The following is a 16,247-nucleotide window of genomic DNA, read 5'->3' as shown; positions in this document are numbered from 1 at the left end:
CAGGAAGTAACAGCAGAGTTGGACTAACAATTTTGTACAAAATTGAATAATGTTTTGTCCAGTGCAAGCCGGAACACATGGGGCACACCTATATGGACATATGTATTCACCGACACAAGGATCACTGACCAACCTCTAAACAAGCTAAAGGGAAGTAAATCCAACCCAGGACTTATATTACTTTCTCCCAGCTGAGCCTATTAACTCAAGCAGAGAATGGCATTAAAGGCACTTCACAAGTGGCTACAGAGAAGAAGGAACAGAGAGCTAGTTTGTTTGCCCCCACGGAAGCATCTGTACTCATGCATGACCAAAGAGCTCAGCAAAGACAATAATAAATGCTCCGATGGAAAATAATTTAGAGTGAATTATAGAAATTACAGAAAATATCCATGAACAATGTAAGGGCAATGAGCAAATGAAAGGTCTTTAGAAAGCAGGAAACGGAAGAGTTCCTCATAATTATCCAAGTTATATATGGCCTTTTATTTTTCAGCTTCATGCTCAGAGGAAGCTGAAGAAGGAAAGCACAGATTTTCTGAACGTTTCATTTTTGCAAACCAGCATTAGCTTGCAAACTAATTTTGTCCATTCAAATCACTATTTTTCAGGGAACAACTTCTCACTCGAAAACGTCAATCAAATGCATTTAGAAATACAACATATTTCTAGAATACTAGAAATACAACATAAACTCTGTTTATCTGACACTAAAGAGGGGACCAGTGCTGTGGACATGTTGATCAATGTTGTTGTAAATACTGGTCACCTCAATAAGCAGTATCTTTTAGTGAGAAGAAGCAATAAGGAAGGAAGATAATGGAGCTGCTTTGAGGTGATGATTTGGCTCAGAAATGGGCATCGAGATACCATAATCGGGGCAGAGGGCATATACTTCTTGATTAGAGTGTAAAACTGACAGCTCTGGGCTGAGATCAGATATACAACTGAAGCTCTCAAGATGCTTCAGAAATCATCTCAATTTTCTGAATCACCCAACTACTTACATCTACACTACAACACACTACAACTACTTACTGTACTACTTACATTCTGCTGTTCCATCTATAACAAAAAGGCACCCCCACACTTGACCAGTTTTGTGTCCTTCTCACTCCTGGCATGGAATGAGCAAGAGAGACCAGACTAAGAGGAGACCCCTGACCTGCTGCTTTTAGTGGGTGACAATCCTATGGCCTTGCTAAGTGTGGCACTATGTAGTTTTTTTACCCCACCATTACGAGCAATTCAAAACCAGTTTCTTTAAGACAAGGTAGATCATAGGTCATGTTACTCAGTCACATTCTTTTCAACAGGCATAGATAACCAGACTGTTTTTCTCAGTCCTAGAGATTGAGGGGACTTTCTGTGTGACTGTGTCTTCCTATTGCAGGCGGCATTATAAGTGATCCCTTCCAAGATCATGAAGCTTCTCCTCAAAGCTTAAGTCCTTCGCTGCTTCCTTCTCCTCCTGTTTCCCATGCCTATTAGAAAGTTGTTCCTGAACTGAGCTGTACCAGTGTTTGAATAGTTTCTCTTTTCTAGCCTCAAGTAAYTTGTGAACAGTATCTATGCACACGATATTGCACCTACTTTACCCTTCAGCCTCAAAAATCRTTTTGCCAGCTCATAGTCCAGGTAGGGACCAGAATAGAAGAAAGGAAGACCAGAAAAAAATATCATGCATCATTGTTTATCTAGTCACCAGAAATCCAAATATTCTACTGACAGTTTGATCTTTTCTCCAGTGAATGAAGGCATACGATGATAGTAAACATTTTTGAGACAGTAAGAACCATCATTCCTGGCAGAGGGACAATAGACCACATCTCCCTCAGTTTTCACTTTGCTGGACTACATAACTCAAACTGTTTTAGCCTCATCTTTCCTGCYAGTTTCTCCAGACTATTGATTATAGTAGTAGTCCTTTTTTGCAAGTGTCTTAATGGAATTGCCATACTCTTATGCAATCGCTCTCTTTTTTTTTTTTTTTTTTTTTTTTTTTTTTTTTATTATTCATTATGCAACGACATGCACAAGACCATGATCTGGCCTCTCCAAATTTTTTCTCTAACGGAAAACACTTTGAGTGAGCAGTTTGATTTGTGTTGCTGCATAATATTTCCTCCAAATAGGCAGAAATAAAACAGTGACATTTTAGAAACAAAAGAAGAAAGTTAAAAATATTAAACTCAAAGAAGAAGCTTAAAGAAAGAGGGGAAAATAGGAGTGGGAAAACCATTAGGCTCTTTTCTCTGGGCAGGCAATGGAAATGCAAGGAAAGATTCTGCAAATGCAGAATTTAGGTTCATGAAATTGGAACTTTGCTTCTAGAGGTAGTTTCCATGAGAAAACTTGTAGAGTCATGAAAACTGAGTGAGCTAGGAAAAAGATTCAGGCCTATCTAAATTTTACCAGCTCCAATTTGCTACTAGCAATTTCAAAGCTCTCCAAGAATACCTTGGCTTTGGAGAATAGCTTGGTGTCAAATTGTCTGTGGAACAAATCCAGGTATTGCTTAAGTGAAATAAATTCACATTTCACTACTATCATTCWAACACAATGGAGTGTGTTTCAGTCATCAAAACATTATGTTACACCCYGTTGCTTTAGTGATTTATGAAGTACTTTATAGGAATATAAATCCTGAAACCATTCTCTCCCCTCTCTTCCACACTCAGAGACATAATATCGACCTACATAGTCATGCATGCAAGAGTTTAAMGACCAGTTCACACACAGGCTTCTCACCAGTAAATGTCTGCAATTGGGTCTTTAAAAATGAATACTGGTATGGATTATCTAATATCCCTTTCTCTCAAGCAGTTTGGAGGGACTGTTGAGGCATGAGCAGGCAGAGGTCGATGTGGGGACACATGGAGGCCATCCTGTCTGAGAGCTTGCAGAGGGTCCGGTGACCTCTCTTGAATCCCAAGGCATTCTCCTGCCCTTTTCTGAGGCTCTTCAGGGACTGAGACTTCCAATGTCTCAGTCAATGGATGCTCATGTGCTGAGGCAGCACACAAMTGTAGTTGTTGGAGCCAAGTCAGGCAGGAGGGACCTGGGCACAAATAGGAGCTGGAACACKGTAGCAAACAGGGGTGTAGGGAACAAGGTCCATCCACCAGTGGACARGAATGTGCTTGGGGGCAGGGTGTTGGCAACTGTGCTTTTAAACTTATTTTTTAATTAGGACTAGYGGTCTTTCATTTTCCTGCTTGCAAGTTAAAGCGATGCAGCTCAGTCCTAACTCATCCAACACCCTGGCSCAAGTCTCTGCATGGCCAGCAGGGACTTTGTAATCGATGCTCAGGGCATGGTTACCTTCACCTCTCCCCACTGAGCGAGTGGCAAATGGGCCRGGGAGATAAGCGGGCAACATGAYTTGCTCTTGCTCTCTCAAATTCGGYGCTCACCAAGTCTCAGGTGCTCACCAAGAYGTGTCCCTTTGCCTTTTCAGAGGGAGCTTCCAGAGCTGGTGTACCAGGACCAAGTGCTGGGCCAGGGAAGGGGCAGGACAAAACAGTGTGAGTGGGAGGTGAGGGAGAGGAGCACATCTTTCTCAACAAACACTGCTTTTAGCCGTAGACTCTGTAAACKTTCCCGTATGAAACACTAAGGATTTTTGTTGGTCCACTGAGATATTTTTTATTATTATTTACTTGCCTTCTTTTCCTCTCTGAGTGGAAACACTGTAAACTACCTGAGCTCAGAGGGCAATATTTTCATGTTTGCAAGCAATGAATTGTCTCCTAAGAAGAACACTTTGGCTGCTAAAGCAATACAATATTTTCAAAAAGATGTTTGGTCAGAASCTTAATATGCACATTAAACCTGTGGCATGTACAGATAGTGTCACTAAATGCCTCCAAATCCAGATGCTCTAATCAGGTGTGTCTTCACAAAAGGAGATGAGAGCTGTGTTTCTCCAGCAAAGAGATCAAACCAGGTCAGCTTTGATTATATGTCCAAGAAATGCATGAAAATTGACTGAGTAAGCACTAAAATAAAGTCATAATAAGGTTTCTGGCTTAAAAAAGATTTTTTTTTCAAGTATACAAGTTTGAAACACTCACCAGAAGGTGCTGTGGTAGTTTTTGGTGCTGGCAGTAAGCTCCTGCGTGGGGTCGCTGTGCTGCTGGGGACCTGTGCTGTGTTCTTGCTGCTCCCCTTGGATACATCCTTAGAAGGAGCAGCTGCCTTAGGAGCGGTTTGTTCTTCGTTTCCAAAGCTGGAACCTGCAGAGGAACAAAATTGCACTGATTAAAACTGCATAGAAACATATGTAAATTGTGGCACACAGACTGAGCTTGTATCAACGATTATAACACATATTCTGATTGCAGCTTGCACTAAGTTACATAGATTTTCTCCCACATACACAGTTATGCAAAAATAAAGAATTCCAAACAACTCAAATGCTGAATCCTGGTGACAGAGAATGATTCAAATAGCAAATTAATGTCTGCTTTAGAGCTCACCCCATAAAAGAATCCAGTTGCAAGGCTGAAATCAAAGTGTTTCTAAACTGTGGAATGGAGCAGTTTTTTGGCATTTTGCAGTTACTTGAGAACCCCCCTGCACCTGGGAGCTGCTGTTGGTTGTGGTAAGTAAGTGGGAACTGGTTAGGCTTGATGGCACAAGGCACTGACTTTTCCCACTCAAAGAGAAGATTTCATACAAAGAGAAGCAAAGAGCTCCTACAAACAGTGTCTCGCATCGCCTCCAGACTTTGAATTGTAAGATTAATAAATAACAACAACAGAAAAGCTTTAATTCTCATATCCCTTTCAATCATATTCTTATATTGAATCTTAGGTTGCCAAGGTTTCCGTTTCACATTGACCTCCTTGAAAACCTCTTAATGGGTTCAGTTTCCTTCTGCATTTGCCATCTAGGGAATAATCACATCCCAGGCTCCTTGCAGATGTGAGGAAATCAATCTTTTCTTAACACCCGAAAAAKGCGAAGCTGGAGGGCCTTCTTTATCTATGAAGCAGAAAGCCAAAAGGGTGCAAAAGCTTACAGCATGTTTGGACTTGAACATTTGCAGAAGGGTGAAGATTTTGCTTTAAAAATGAGCAGAGATGGAGCAAGAAATACATAGGATATCAAATAAATAAATAATAATAATAAAAAAAGCTATAGCTTTTATTTCCATTATTTCAAAAAGATACAATGCAAGACTGTTTACGGTCTGCCTGCAGGGAAATGATAACAATATTAAAATAATTGTCATACTCAAGCCTCTCTCCTTTTAAGAAACAGAGTTCTTAAGCAAGTGAACAGAAGAAGAAAGGTTTTTTGCCTTAGTGAAAATCTTCTAGAAAAAAAGTGCAGGCTGGAAAAGAAAATCCTCTTTTCTGATAAAGGAGGAATATACCTTTTGACTCTAACAAAATGGCATTTAGTTCTGTTGTATCTTTAAGACTGTTTCTATACAGGTTTTAATTTAAAGTCATGTATCTGGAGTATACATGGATTTCTACAAGCACATTTAACCTTTGTTCAATTAATAGGCAACTTTAAAAATGCAAATACAACRGTCTGCTGTGCACTATGGAGGAACAGGAAAGCTTCAAACCCTTCTTCTCTTYACACTGCTGTAGACACAACAACCCCTAGCACAATAAACGGTTGTTTTATATTGAAATTACAAGGATTTTTCACCTCTGTAACAAACATTAAAGAATGTGTGTTGCACATCTGCTGAGAAAACACTGCTCACTTTGTAGAGCTCTTTCAGCAATGAGTCTGGCCTAACCCAGCCCAATCGCCTCTGCAACTGTGCAGGAGGGCAGCTCGACCAGGTCATCTTTACTGGTCATCTTTACCTGGTCATCTTTACTGTCCTCATCTTTAGGGATATTTTAAAGTGTATATGTCCATTTTAATCTGGTCGCATCATGCTCTAAACATATTCCACATTTTCTGGCATATGCTCACATAGCTGATTTGAGCTGCTCCACTCGTACACAAGCTTTTCATTTCTTGAGTATTTGTTTAGAAGTTTAAATTACAGAAAGAGCAATAAGGAGGAGGAAACTCTTCTTTATTATTTGCAGAAAAAAAATACAGTTCAAATGCTCTTTATTAAAGCTTTATATGCCTATCCTTTATTCCCTATTGTGAAATATATTATACAGTCAACATTTCAATTCAAAAACTTGGCTGAATGCCAAAATGGAAGCAATTCTCTTGTTTGAAGAATGAGGTGTCAAGGGATGTTACATAATTTCTCACACACACACAMAAAAAAAGCTTTTCTAGTTCTTTAACATGAAGTACAGCAAGCTATAAACATCTCTACCCTCTGAAACAAAGCCTAAGTGGTCTGTGGATTAAAGAAGCAATTACAGGCTGAATAGAAAGTCTAATAAATATGATCCAATCAAAACTCCTGAATTATAAATGCTCTGGAGAGAGGCAATTGTGCATCCCACATGCTACAGGCTCACAAGAGAACAACAGAAAAGCAGGTAAATGAAAATCTTTAGGAGAAAAAGGTCAGAAAAAAAAAAGAAACATGAACCTTCTGCTTTTCATCTTTTAATGCAAAACAGACTCTCTGGAAGCTAAGCCAAGCAGCCAAGCAGCAGCATCAACAGATTCAAAAAGTTGCTGTGGTGAAGTCAGGATTTTATATAGGAGACAGCATCTCCCACCTTGCTGTTCCCTTCAAAGAAGAAGTCTGGAAGGAGAAGGTGGGAGAGAACACCCCATGCCTGTTTAGCATGACCCCAAAGCACATGTGTGGTCCTCCTATGGATATCACTAGGGCAGAGTCTGATCCCCCAGGATCAGGGCACGGTGAGCTCCACATTGCTACAGATAGTACCAGATTCCACTTTTCTCTACAAAAAGCATTCAAAGCAGAAATGAAACAAATGATTCAAGGAAAYGCATATCCTCCATGATCACAGAGGAAATTAAAGGTTTTCATTTACTTAGAGGAATTCACATCTTGGAGGAAAATCAGAAAGACTTATTCATCGGATGACAACTGTCAGTCCCTCATGGGATAATGCCTTCCATTAATAACTGCAGTGGGTGAGCTGGTGACATCAGCCCTCACAGCATCTGTCTTGTTCTTGTTTTGCAATCAGAGCCTGTACARAAACATCAGATGTGCGATGCATGAACAGTTTCTAGGTGATCACATCTTCCTCCGTATTGTACCTCTTGCCTCCTACTCCTCTGCTTTTGCATTTTATCTGAAACAAAGGACTTTCTGCCTGCCTTTGAAGCACCTAGCAAGTCATTTGGGTGTGTCTATATAAAATATCTTGTATTTTTTTTTTCAGACTTTATTATATGTAATGCAGCAGAGTTGCCTTTGCAAGAAACTATATTACATCTTATTAAGGATTCACTGCTAAAGGCCTTCAGCCTCACTTTTATCACCTCCTCACTGCAAGCCCAAAGGAATTCTACTCCTTTGCCTGTAAAATATACATATATAAAATAAGAAGTTTTTGAAAGCTCATAAATACTTCAGAGAGCCCCAATTGCACCTACCCTCCCATACAGTGTTATGCCACTGTTATGTCCTGAAGATACAGAGAAGCCAGGGCTGCCAACATACTGTAGTTTCCATGTTCAAAGAAAGCCATGACCAAAATCCCACCAGTTCCCAGATGGTTTGAACCACTCTCTCTCCACATGCACCAAACTCCTCTTCATCATCTGCCACTGCACCACAGCAGCTTGCTTAGGGGCTACTTGTCCACAGAAGAGAACATCTCACCCGTAGGTACCACAAGTAGGAGCCATGACTATTTTGGAATTATTTAGAAAGTAACCATTCAAAAAATCTTTGAAATAYGATATTACGAATCATTACAAAGCCAACAAAAGTATTAGTCAGAGAGGAATTCTATGTTCGATTAGATCTGCATTAATGTCACAACCGTGCTGCTAAGGCAGATCTTGCTTTGAGAGCAGACAGTGATTGCAAGGGCTGTTTTGGAGACGTGAGCAGGAAATTTCTCTCTCAGAATTCACGCTTCAGGGTCTGTCTAAAGCCTGGCCAGCCGTGTCGGCAACAGCTTTCCCTGCCTGTGCTTGACAGCAGTGAAGGCTCCTTCTGTTGGAGAACTCGAGTCTTTTCTTAAAAATAAGCYTGTCTGACAAAGCCTACAGTTCTCTGTTTTGCTAATAAACAGATCCCAAAAGAGTATTAAACAGAGCACGGCTGCTTCTGTGTCTCCCCGTCTCATGAGCCGCTATGTGAAGCCCTGTGAAACGGAGCTGAGTTTCCAGCTCTTCATAGCAGGTCAAGCATTAACTGTTCTGGCAGTAGGCTTGGAGTTGTTAGCTCCCCACTGCAGCTGTAATCACACCAGAGACACTGAGAATGTGTTTGCATCACGAATGTTCACCGAAGCACAAACATCTACCCCGGGTAATAGCAAGCTCTTTCCATCTTTCAGATCCTTAGACACTACTTGATACCAAGCTTAATAACAACGGAGGTATGTCTAGCTAGTAGTAACAGGCATCCCACTTAGCGTTTATAGAGCACTCTCCAGAAGCAGAACTCAATGAGCTTTGCAAACAAGCGCAAAGATGCTGAGCCAGCTCCAAGTTCACGGAGCAAGGGGGTGGCAGAGATGGATAGGGAAAGCCATGTGTACTACTCATTTGTGACATTTTACCTGTGAAGTGACACATATTTTTGCAGATTAATGACAAGATATCCAGTCTATCAACTGCACCTTTCATTATTTTAGTAGTTAGGGTTTTGAAGTTCTGCATTGTATATTTCAATATAATGTTTCACAGCATTGTCACCAACACATTATTTAATTTACAGCTCTGCAGCTCCAACTGAAACGAAACTATCGACCAAGCTACACAGCGTGATCATTTGTACTTAGACGTTAGTWCCTTACAATGTCATGACAGCAGACTCGATTAGCAGCCAGCTAATCTGTTATTTTATCTTTGCTGAGAGCTAGTGCCTGACATTTCCCAATACACAAGGCCAAATGTGCAATAGATTAGAGACAAACTGGTGGCAGGTTTCTTTCTATCCAGAACAAGGAAAGGCATAAGGATTGATATTCATAGACTGCTTAAACCTGCTTATTTACTTCTAAGTCCTTTTTCCCATGACTTTTTTTCTTTAATTCAAACAAAGATGTTTTAGCCTTCCCTTTACATAGYAATTTTAGGGGAAGTTTGTGCTTACCTGCAGCTTTACAAAGGTAGCATTTTGTGAAGATTTAGCATTCAAAATAGAAGCTTGAACTTGAGTTCAATAACCCTGCCCAAAGGAAAGAGGCAAACGTGCAGCACTGGACAGCACAGGAGTCAGCTCTCCTTTTAGCTGAGGCTCAGTTTATCAGACTCTGTCTGCGGCACTAAATAAAAGCAGTCCAGGAGCCTGGCTCATGCCAACGTTACTTGGACCAACTCCTTCTATAAGCAGCTTTCTTGAAGAGCATAAGAGCAGCCTGAAACATTGGAGATGAGTCTTAGACTGGCCTCTCTCCAGAGTTTCCAGCACTGACTGGTGTAGTGAAGCAGCCAGCATTTAGCATTTATAAAGCTGGTCTCAAGCTGCCTTAGTCCTCAGCCTCCTGCAAAGGTCAGCCAGTTTAGCCAGGCCTGCAATTAAGTAGATTTAAGAGAAGTGGAAATGTTTTGCCTTTGCTAAGTCTTGGACCATGAACATGAACAGTGAATGCAACTCAGCTGACATATAAAAACTTACCAAGTCTCAGTTATACGCTTGTTAGTTGGTGCAGATCTGCTTAAAAATCTGGCCCTTTTTGTTTTGACCTTTTTGTTTTGGTCACGTCATAATCTGAATCTAAATACTTCCCAAAATTTACCTTTAAAATTAATATTTAAATTTAAAAAATTTACCTGCAAGTGAAGCAGGGAAATATCATGACTTAAGCTAACCATATAAAAGTTTTGTTTACATAAGTAAATACTTATCCTTCATTTTATTCTTTCATCACAAATATGCTCAAGTTTTCATGTGACAGAGGCAAATGAATGATATTTTGTATCTGAACTGGCAGTGTGGATTGACTCYTGCAGCTGCCAGTCTGCGGGAAAGTGGTAGAAACACCAAGCTTTGTGGCACTTCTCTAACTAATGCAATCTAAACAAACAAAACTGATAATCTAATTCTGTACATGCATATGGAGTCAAAGTTTCTTCTTTTACTTATTTCAGTGTTTGTTTCTCATGACTCTGTGTTTTTGTGGTCTAGCTTCTGTAGCACAGGCTCATCTTCAGTGTCCTTCATACATAATAGATAGCAGAAATACAGCCTGCTGCTGATGCATCTGCTTGTATCAATACTATCTTATTCATCTCACTTCAGCTATTAAAATAYATATTTAGGGGACAGTTAAATGGATTTCTTACTTGAGTGGAGTTACATGCTGCTCTCTGTCAAAGTTTTACAGGCTTCATTGAGCAAGGTGAAAATTCTACCACAAAATAAATTTTCCATATGTATTAGTAGGATTTTCAGACAGCTTGCTGACTATGCCATACTCTGGATCATATAATACTTTTTATTTGGGATCTTGTGAAATTTTAAAACTGTACTAAGCAAGGTGAGCATTTTATTATGCAGTAAAATATTGATATGTTGGCAGAAGCTTTGTCTACCACTGGCTGATTGTACAGATGCTTGTCTACTTGAGCTCATTTCTGTACCTGGCAAATGAAAGCCCCATGGAGTATAAATTAAAGACAAGATTCATATGTTGCTGATCAATCCTAATACTTATCCAAAAGGCTAACATTACTTTATAGAAGTCTTGTTGAAGATATCTGGATATATATGAAAATACACCTTTAAAATGAGTCTGACACATCACTGCATATTTACCTTCTGAAAGGGCCATGCCTTGGCACTACCTGGAGTTGCATTGTCAAAGGCAAAACATCCAGAAAAATAAAGTAATTTGTACCCTAATCCTTCCYGTAAACTTTCTGTACGGTTCTGATTACAGAGGAAAAAACATCCCAGGATTCTATTAACCTGCTAAAGCACCTTGTAGAGTAGCCTGAGCAGCAGAGTTRGGGGAGAGAGTGGTGATATGTTTGCTTCTGTAACTGAGAAGAAACCTGCTGTAAGCTTCTCCTAGACATTAAGATGAAAGTTTCTAACACATTAGATCAGATAATCCTTATCTTGTTATACACCCACTCTTATAATCAATGAGGTCTACCAATGAATTGTAGGAAGAGCTAGTCCTTCCCATCCAATAAAGGCAGGGAAGTACTCACAKTGCTTGTGGAGGCTCTACTCCCTGACACAAGCTAGGAAGAATATATTACATAATAGCTAAACATTGATGTCAGCAACTTTGTTCTGGGAGAATAGGTAGACAGACCCAAATAACATAATTAAACCAACCCTCTGTTTCATAAGTTTACTGAAATGAACTGTAAATGAAATATTGTAAGAAATACTGAAGTGTTGTTCTCAGTGCAAGCCAAGATAGAATACAGATGAGAATGCTACAAAAAATCCTACTCCCTACACTAAGAAATGCTTTCCTTACATATGTTTCCAGGGTAGTGCTCTAGTTTTACTCCAGATACATGTTTGGTAGACAGTCATACCCCCGGGATGGATGAATACAGGCTCAGGGCCCCTTCCCTTCCAGTCGWTCAGCAGAGGACTCCTCCATGCCTCATCAGTTCCCAGGCCCTGCAGASATCTAATTGTGGCACCAAGCATTAGTGGTGTTTTTGCCAAGGAGCATCTACATTCCGATGACCTCAGCTCCCAGAATCACCCCTAGGATCACTGGTGGTTGGCCAAAAGTTAGAACAACTCTAAAGGTGTAGATAACATTTCATTGCCATGTAGATTTTTCATGGCACTAAAGGATTGTAATTGTATGTATTAGTCTATTTAGAAAGAAATTTTGCTGGGTAGGAAAATGTTGATGTTCCTGGGTAGGACTTCAGTCCCCAAATCCACATTTCTACACATACCAGATCTGTAATGTGACTTGCACTCATGACCATCTGCAACAGTGGCACCATGCCTACTTCTAAACCGTCATGCCAGTTTTAACAGGGCACAGGCATCCATGAAAGATAGGATTAGAAGTGACATCTGCTCAGCAAGAAGTTTCTCCTGATGACAAGAAGTGCCAAATTAGAATCACATGCTTTAGTATAAGGCATGACATCTGTTGACACTTGTGGGCATTATACCATCAACAAATGCCTCTTTCCTGGAACTGCTGCTTCTGATTTTCTTGAGCTCTGGCCTGGAGTGCCAMACTTGGCCACTTAAAGGGATATAATCCTTGATTAAAATGCTAATAATATTCCAAAGGTGTTGATGAATTTCCAACAGCGTTAGCAATCTACACTGAATGCCACAACTCACAGACCAGGAGAGCTTAAGCAATGCCCTAAGAACTGTCAATGCTTAAGGTCCTGTGGCAACTAGTCCTGCTCCTCTTTGCCAGTCCTTGAAACCGTGCATGCTACAGCCCATGTGGAATTCAGACGGATCAAAGAGTTAGTAAATGGGTCTCTCCCCTTCTTTGGTATAATAATGCCTTCAGAATATGCAGTTTGGGCTGAGGACAAGAGAAGCCATACCAAAGCCTCAAGGATGGAAGTGCCCTAAGGGGTCTCCAGTTAGTCACTAATTAATTGCATTTTAAGACCTCAGATACAGATCCTTAAAGCTGCTTAGGAATTTGGCTCGTATTTCAGTTCACACTCAAATTCAAATCGTACTTCTTATTCTTAATCATCACCTCTCTAAAGGAGATTCAAACCAACAGATATCTTCATTTTAGAGTTTGAAGCCCCACAAGTAGCTAAGCAGAACCTCCCATGAATGCTGAGCAGTACTTCTTTGCAGGAGAAAGGTGGAAATCAGGCACCAAAGTTCACTGCACTATAGAGACAGGCAGGGAGGCATTTAGAGTGCTCAGAAGCCATTTGATGTGCTTAAACCATGTCTATCCTCTTGGATGACATGGTGTTCAAGGAAGATCTCTACCTACCTTGTGTAGAACAACTTGGGTTAACCCAAGCTCTTCTSCCACAGCCCAGCAGCGGCTGCATCCATCCATCCATCCCTTGTGCTCTGCTGGATGAGGCAAGAAAGTAAACAGGAGAAAGAGGGATACAGGGAAAAGAAACAAAACACCCTGTGGCAGCCTCTGGGGTTCTGACCTCTGTGCTCAACATTGGAAATGTCTTTTCCCCAGTGACACTGAGACACAGTGGCACAGAAACAGTGCTGAAGTCTCAAACCAGACATCTGGAGGACCAGCAACTACTTCTTCATTGTTGCCAAGTACCAGAGAGGCACCTAGTGCATCTGGTAAACCATAACTACTTTGAGGAAACAAATTATTTTAATAAATATTTGCAGGAGACTAAAAATCAACAATTTGAAAAAATTTGGAGAGAGAAAACCACAAGCAAAATAGGTATCTATTATTATCTGGGGCAAATCAGCATGCATTTCTCATGTGGCCTGTTAAAAATTTGAACCRTCTTCTGTTTGCTAAAAACAATGCCTTTAGTAGAGACTTTTGAGCCAAATTAAATCATTTTACAAATCAGCAGTGATAAATGCTGTGACCCAATGACCCAGTTAAATAAGCTTTACAAAGCATTTTAGCTCTGATTACATTGCTATGACCTGAAATAATTTAAAACAGCTGGTGCATAATATTTTGTAGAGAACAGGTGTTTAACYGCATTTATTTTCTCAATATGATAGTTCTTGGATGTATCTAAAATAGTGCTGAAAGCCACAGAAGTTAAACAGATGTAAGTTTTTAAAAGCTTGAAGTGATTTTCTAAACAAAATTATTTAACTTTTTCTACTTGCCAAAGGATCAGTTATTCATTCAATCTTTTTATAGTTTTTTTTCTCCTATTTGAATTTTATTGAAAGCTAGCAGTATTCAAGTTAGTCTATCTTTCTTAGAATAAACTGTGCTCATATATAATACAATGTGAGACTGAAATGTGCAGGAGTGATTTCCACAGAGTTATGGCCAAAATGATAGAACCTGAAATAGAACAGGGGAGTGAGTATAATAAACAAAGAATCTTAATTTCCAGAACCAGACTTTAAATAATAATTCTATACCAACATTTGCTTAAAGTGATAATAGAAATGATGGTATTGCATCATTGTTTGTGCTCTAGACATATATTGCTGGCTTTGCAAATGTGAAAGGCACCAGTTTGAATACACAGAGACTTGAAAGCTGCAGTACAGAGAAGAGATACAGTGTGGGTATCCTAGTGCACAATTCCACAGATTATCACCATGCCAAAAAGATTTTTCCAGGTATCCTGGTTTCAGGGAGGCTTTTACTAGCGTGTGCCCTTTGCGGTGCCCTCCTCCTCGATGTCTGCACAGTCTGGCAGTGCCATGTGTCCCCTTCCCACTGTGCATTCCCCACTACAGTGATTTCACTGCAAGCCTTACGTCCTTAGTGTTTTTATTAAATTCCCAGGCCCCAAAGGCAAAGGCACATGGCTATGTGAAAAATCTCTGCTTCTTTCTCTGCAAAAGAAACTTCTATTTTTTTTTTCCAGAAGAGAAATGTAGCCTAGAAGCATCTCTAAGATCTTCGTCTTGAAGATATATTCTGCTTTTTGAAAGTGTATTTACACTGCTGTCACATCACACTACTGCGGTAACATGTGGGTTACAGGTTCATATGCTCTCAGAATTGTTTAAAACGATCCTCTTCTCTCATYTAAACATAAATATAGGTCTCAGACCCTCTGGCTTCTCATCTGTCACATTTAAACACATGGGCAGTAGCCCAGCACTGCAATAGTGTTAGAGAACTGACCCTGAGCCAAAGAAGCATCTTGGAAGAGAGGGAGCAGGTTCCTCCTTCACATAGGAGTTTTCTTGGTAAACTCTTTAGGATCAGGGGGATTACAACATGCAYCAAACCTGTCTGCATCTCCCTCCAAACTTGCTAAGCCCTGGGGATGTGGAGAGGAGTGGAAGACAACACTAAGGCTCTCTGCAGAAAGGATGCGACTCCTTCATGCACCAAAACTATAAAGTGCACATGTAAGGTCAGGACTGAGAAGTACCTTTACTGTATCTGTTAAAATTCTGCCAGCAGAGCCACACAAGCGAGCACAAGTGTTTCATATTTTTGGAGAGAAGAGATGGAGAGAAAGAATAATTGTCCACAGGACTCAAATTTTCCAAATGGCCCTCAAGGAAGACTCTTAATCCCAGCCCTACAGCCCATATCCACCACTCTGCCCGGAAAGGGAAGGTTGCAGGCTCACGACAAGGGCTCACTGCAAAAGTAAGCTACAACAGACTGGCCAGAAGAAGGTAAATCTGCAACTCATCTTCGTCACCTTGGTCATCTTTTGCTTGACACCTCTGCTAATGAGTCAAGAATTTGATATGTGAAAATGACACTGTTTCCAGCCGGTAGTCCCTATTCCTTACTTTTTTTTCCCCCTGAGATAGCAGAGATCCTAGAGCGCCTGAGTTGCAGTTGACATCCTGCAGACACTGCTACATGGTTTCTACAGGGGGATTCAGACAAGACCAGTGGCTGTTAAACTTCATCTTCAGGGCTGAAAAACTTCATTTATATCACATTCTTGATCCACTGTCAGGTTAGGTGAGCCTACTTTCACTTGCACCCAAGTAATTCCAGTAAATGTGAGAAATCTCTGGTAAAAGTCACCTCCAATCAAGCTGCTAGTGCCTGTGGTGCAATATCACACTAATAATTCATTAATGAAACCCACCTTTATCTTAACAGCTTTCATTTTTAAACAGTGTGGCAACTGCTGCTGTTTGCCTACAGGAGGAAAGATGCGCTAAGAATGAGTAATTTATCAGTTTAAATAGCCATGGAATAAACTGTGCTTTAAAATATTTATAAAATGCTACTAGGGGTCCATTTAGAAATTTTTAGAGCAAAACATCTATCAAATTATACTCATGCTGCTCAAAAGTGGATTAAAAATAGCATTCAATTATACATGTATACATATCTAAACTGCACACACACATTGTTTATTTAAAATCGGAAATTCTGAAAATGGAAATAGTTTGCACAAGGTGTTTGAATATATTTTTATATATGGTACATTAGTGCTAGGGCTGTGCAGTACTACTCCATATATTCTATGGAATAGAATATATTCCCCTCTAATAAGCAGTCCTGGGCTTATCTTAGTATTATTTTAGCACAATGAGATGTGTGGGAGCTGTCAGGGTAGGTTTT

General features: G+C 40.1%; 1 protein-coding gene across 1 annotated transcript in view; it reads right to left on the bottom strand.

Moving 5' to 3' along the window:
• Positions 1-16,247, bottom strand: part of MTUS2 (microtubule associated scaffold protein 2) — a 283,857-nt gene that overhangs the window by 79,966 nt on the left and 187,644 nt on the right. The window contains exon 6 of the mRNA XM_026049831.1: positions 4,077-4,238. Coding sequence (XP_025905616.1) covers positions 4,077-4,238 — 162 coding nt within the window. The remainder of the gene's footprint in view (positions 1-4,076; positions 4,239-16,247) is intronic.

The sequence above is a fragment of the Nothoprocta perdicaria genome, unplaced genomic scaffold (genome assembly GCF_003342845.1).
Source record: "Nothoprocta perdicaria isolate Ctin4 unplaced genomic scaffold, notPer1 scaffold_62, whole genome shotgun sequence".
NCBI classification, from domain to species: domain Eukaryota; kingdom Metazoa; phylum Chordata; class Aves; order Tinamiformes; family Tinamidae; genus Nothoprocta; species Nothoprocta perdicaria.
This window is presented reverse-complemented; position numbering and strand designations above follow the sequence as displayed.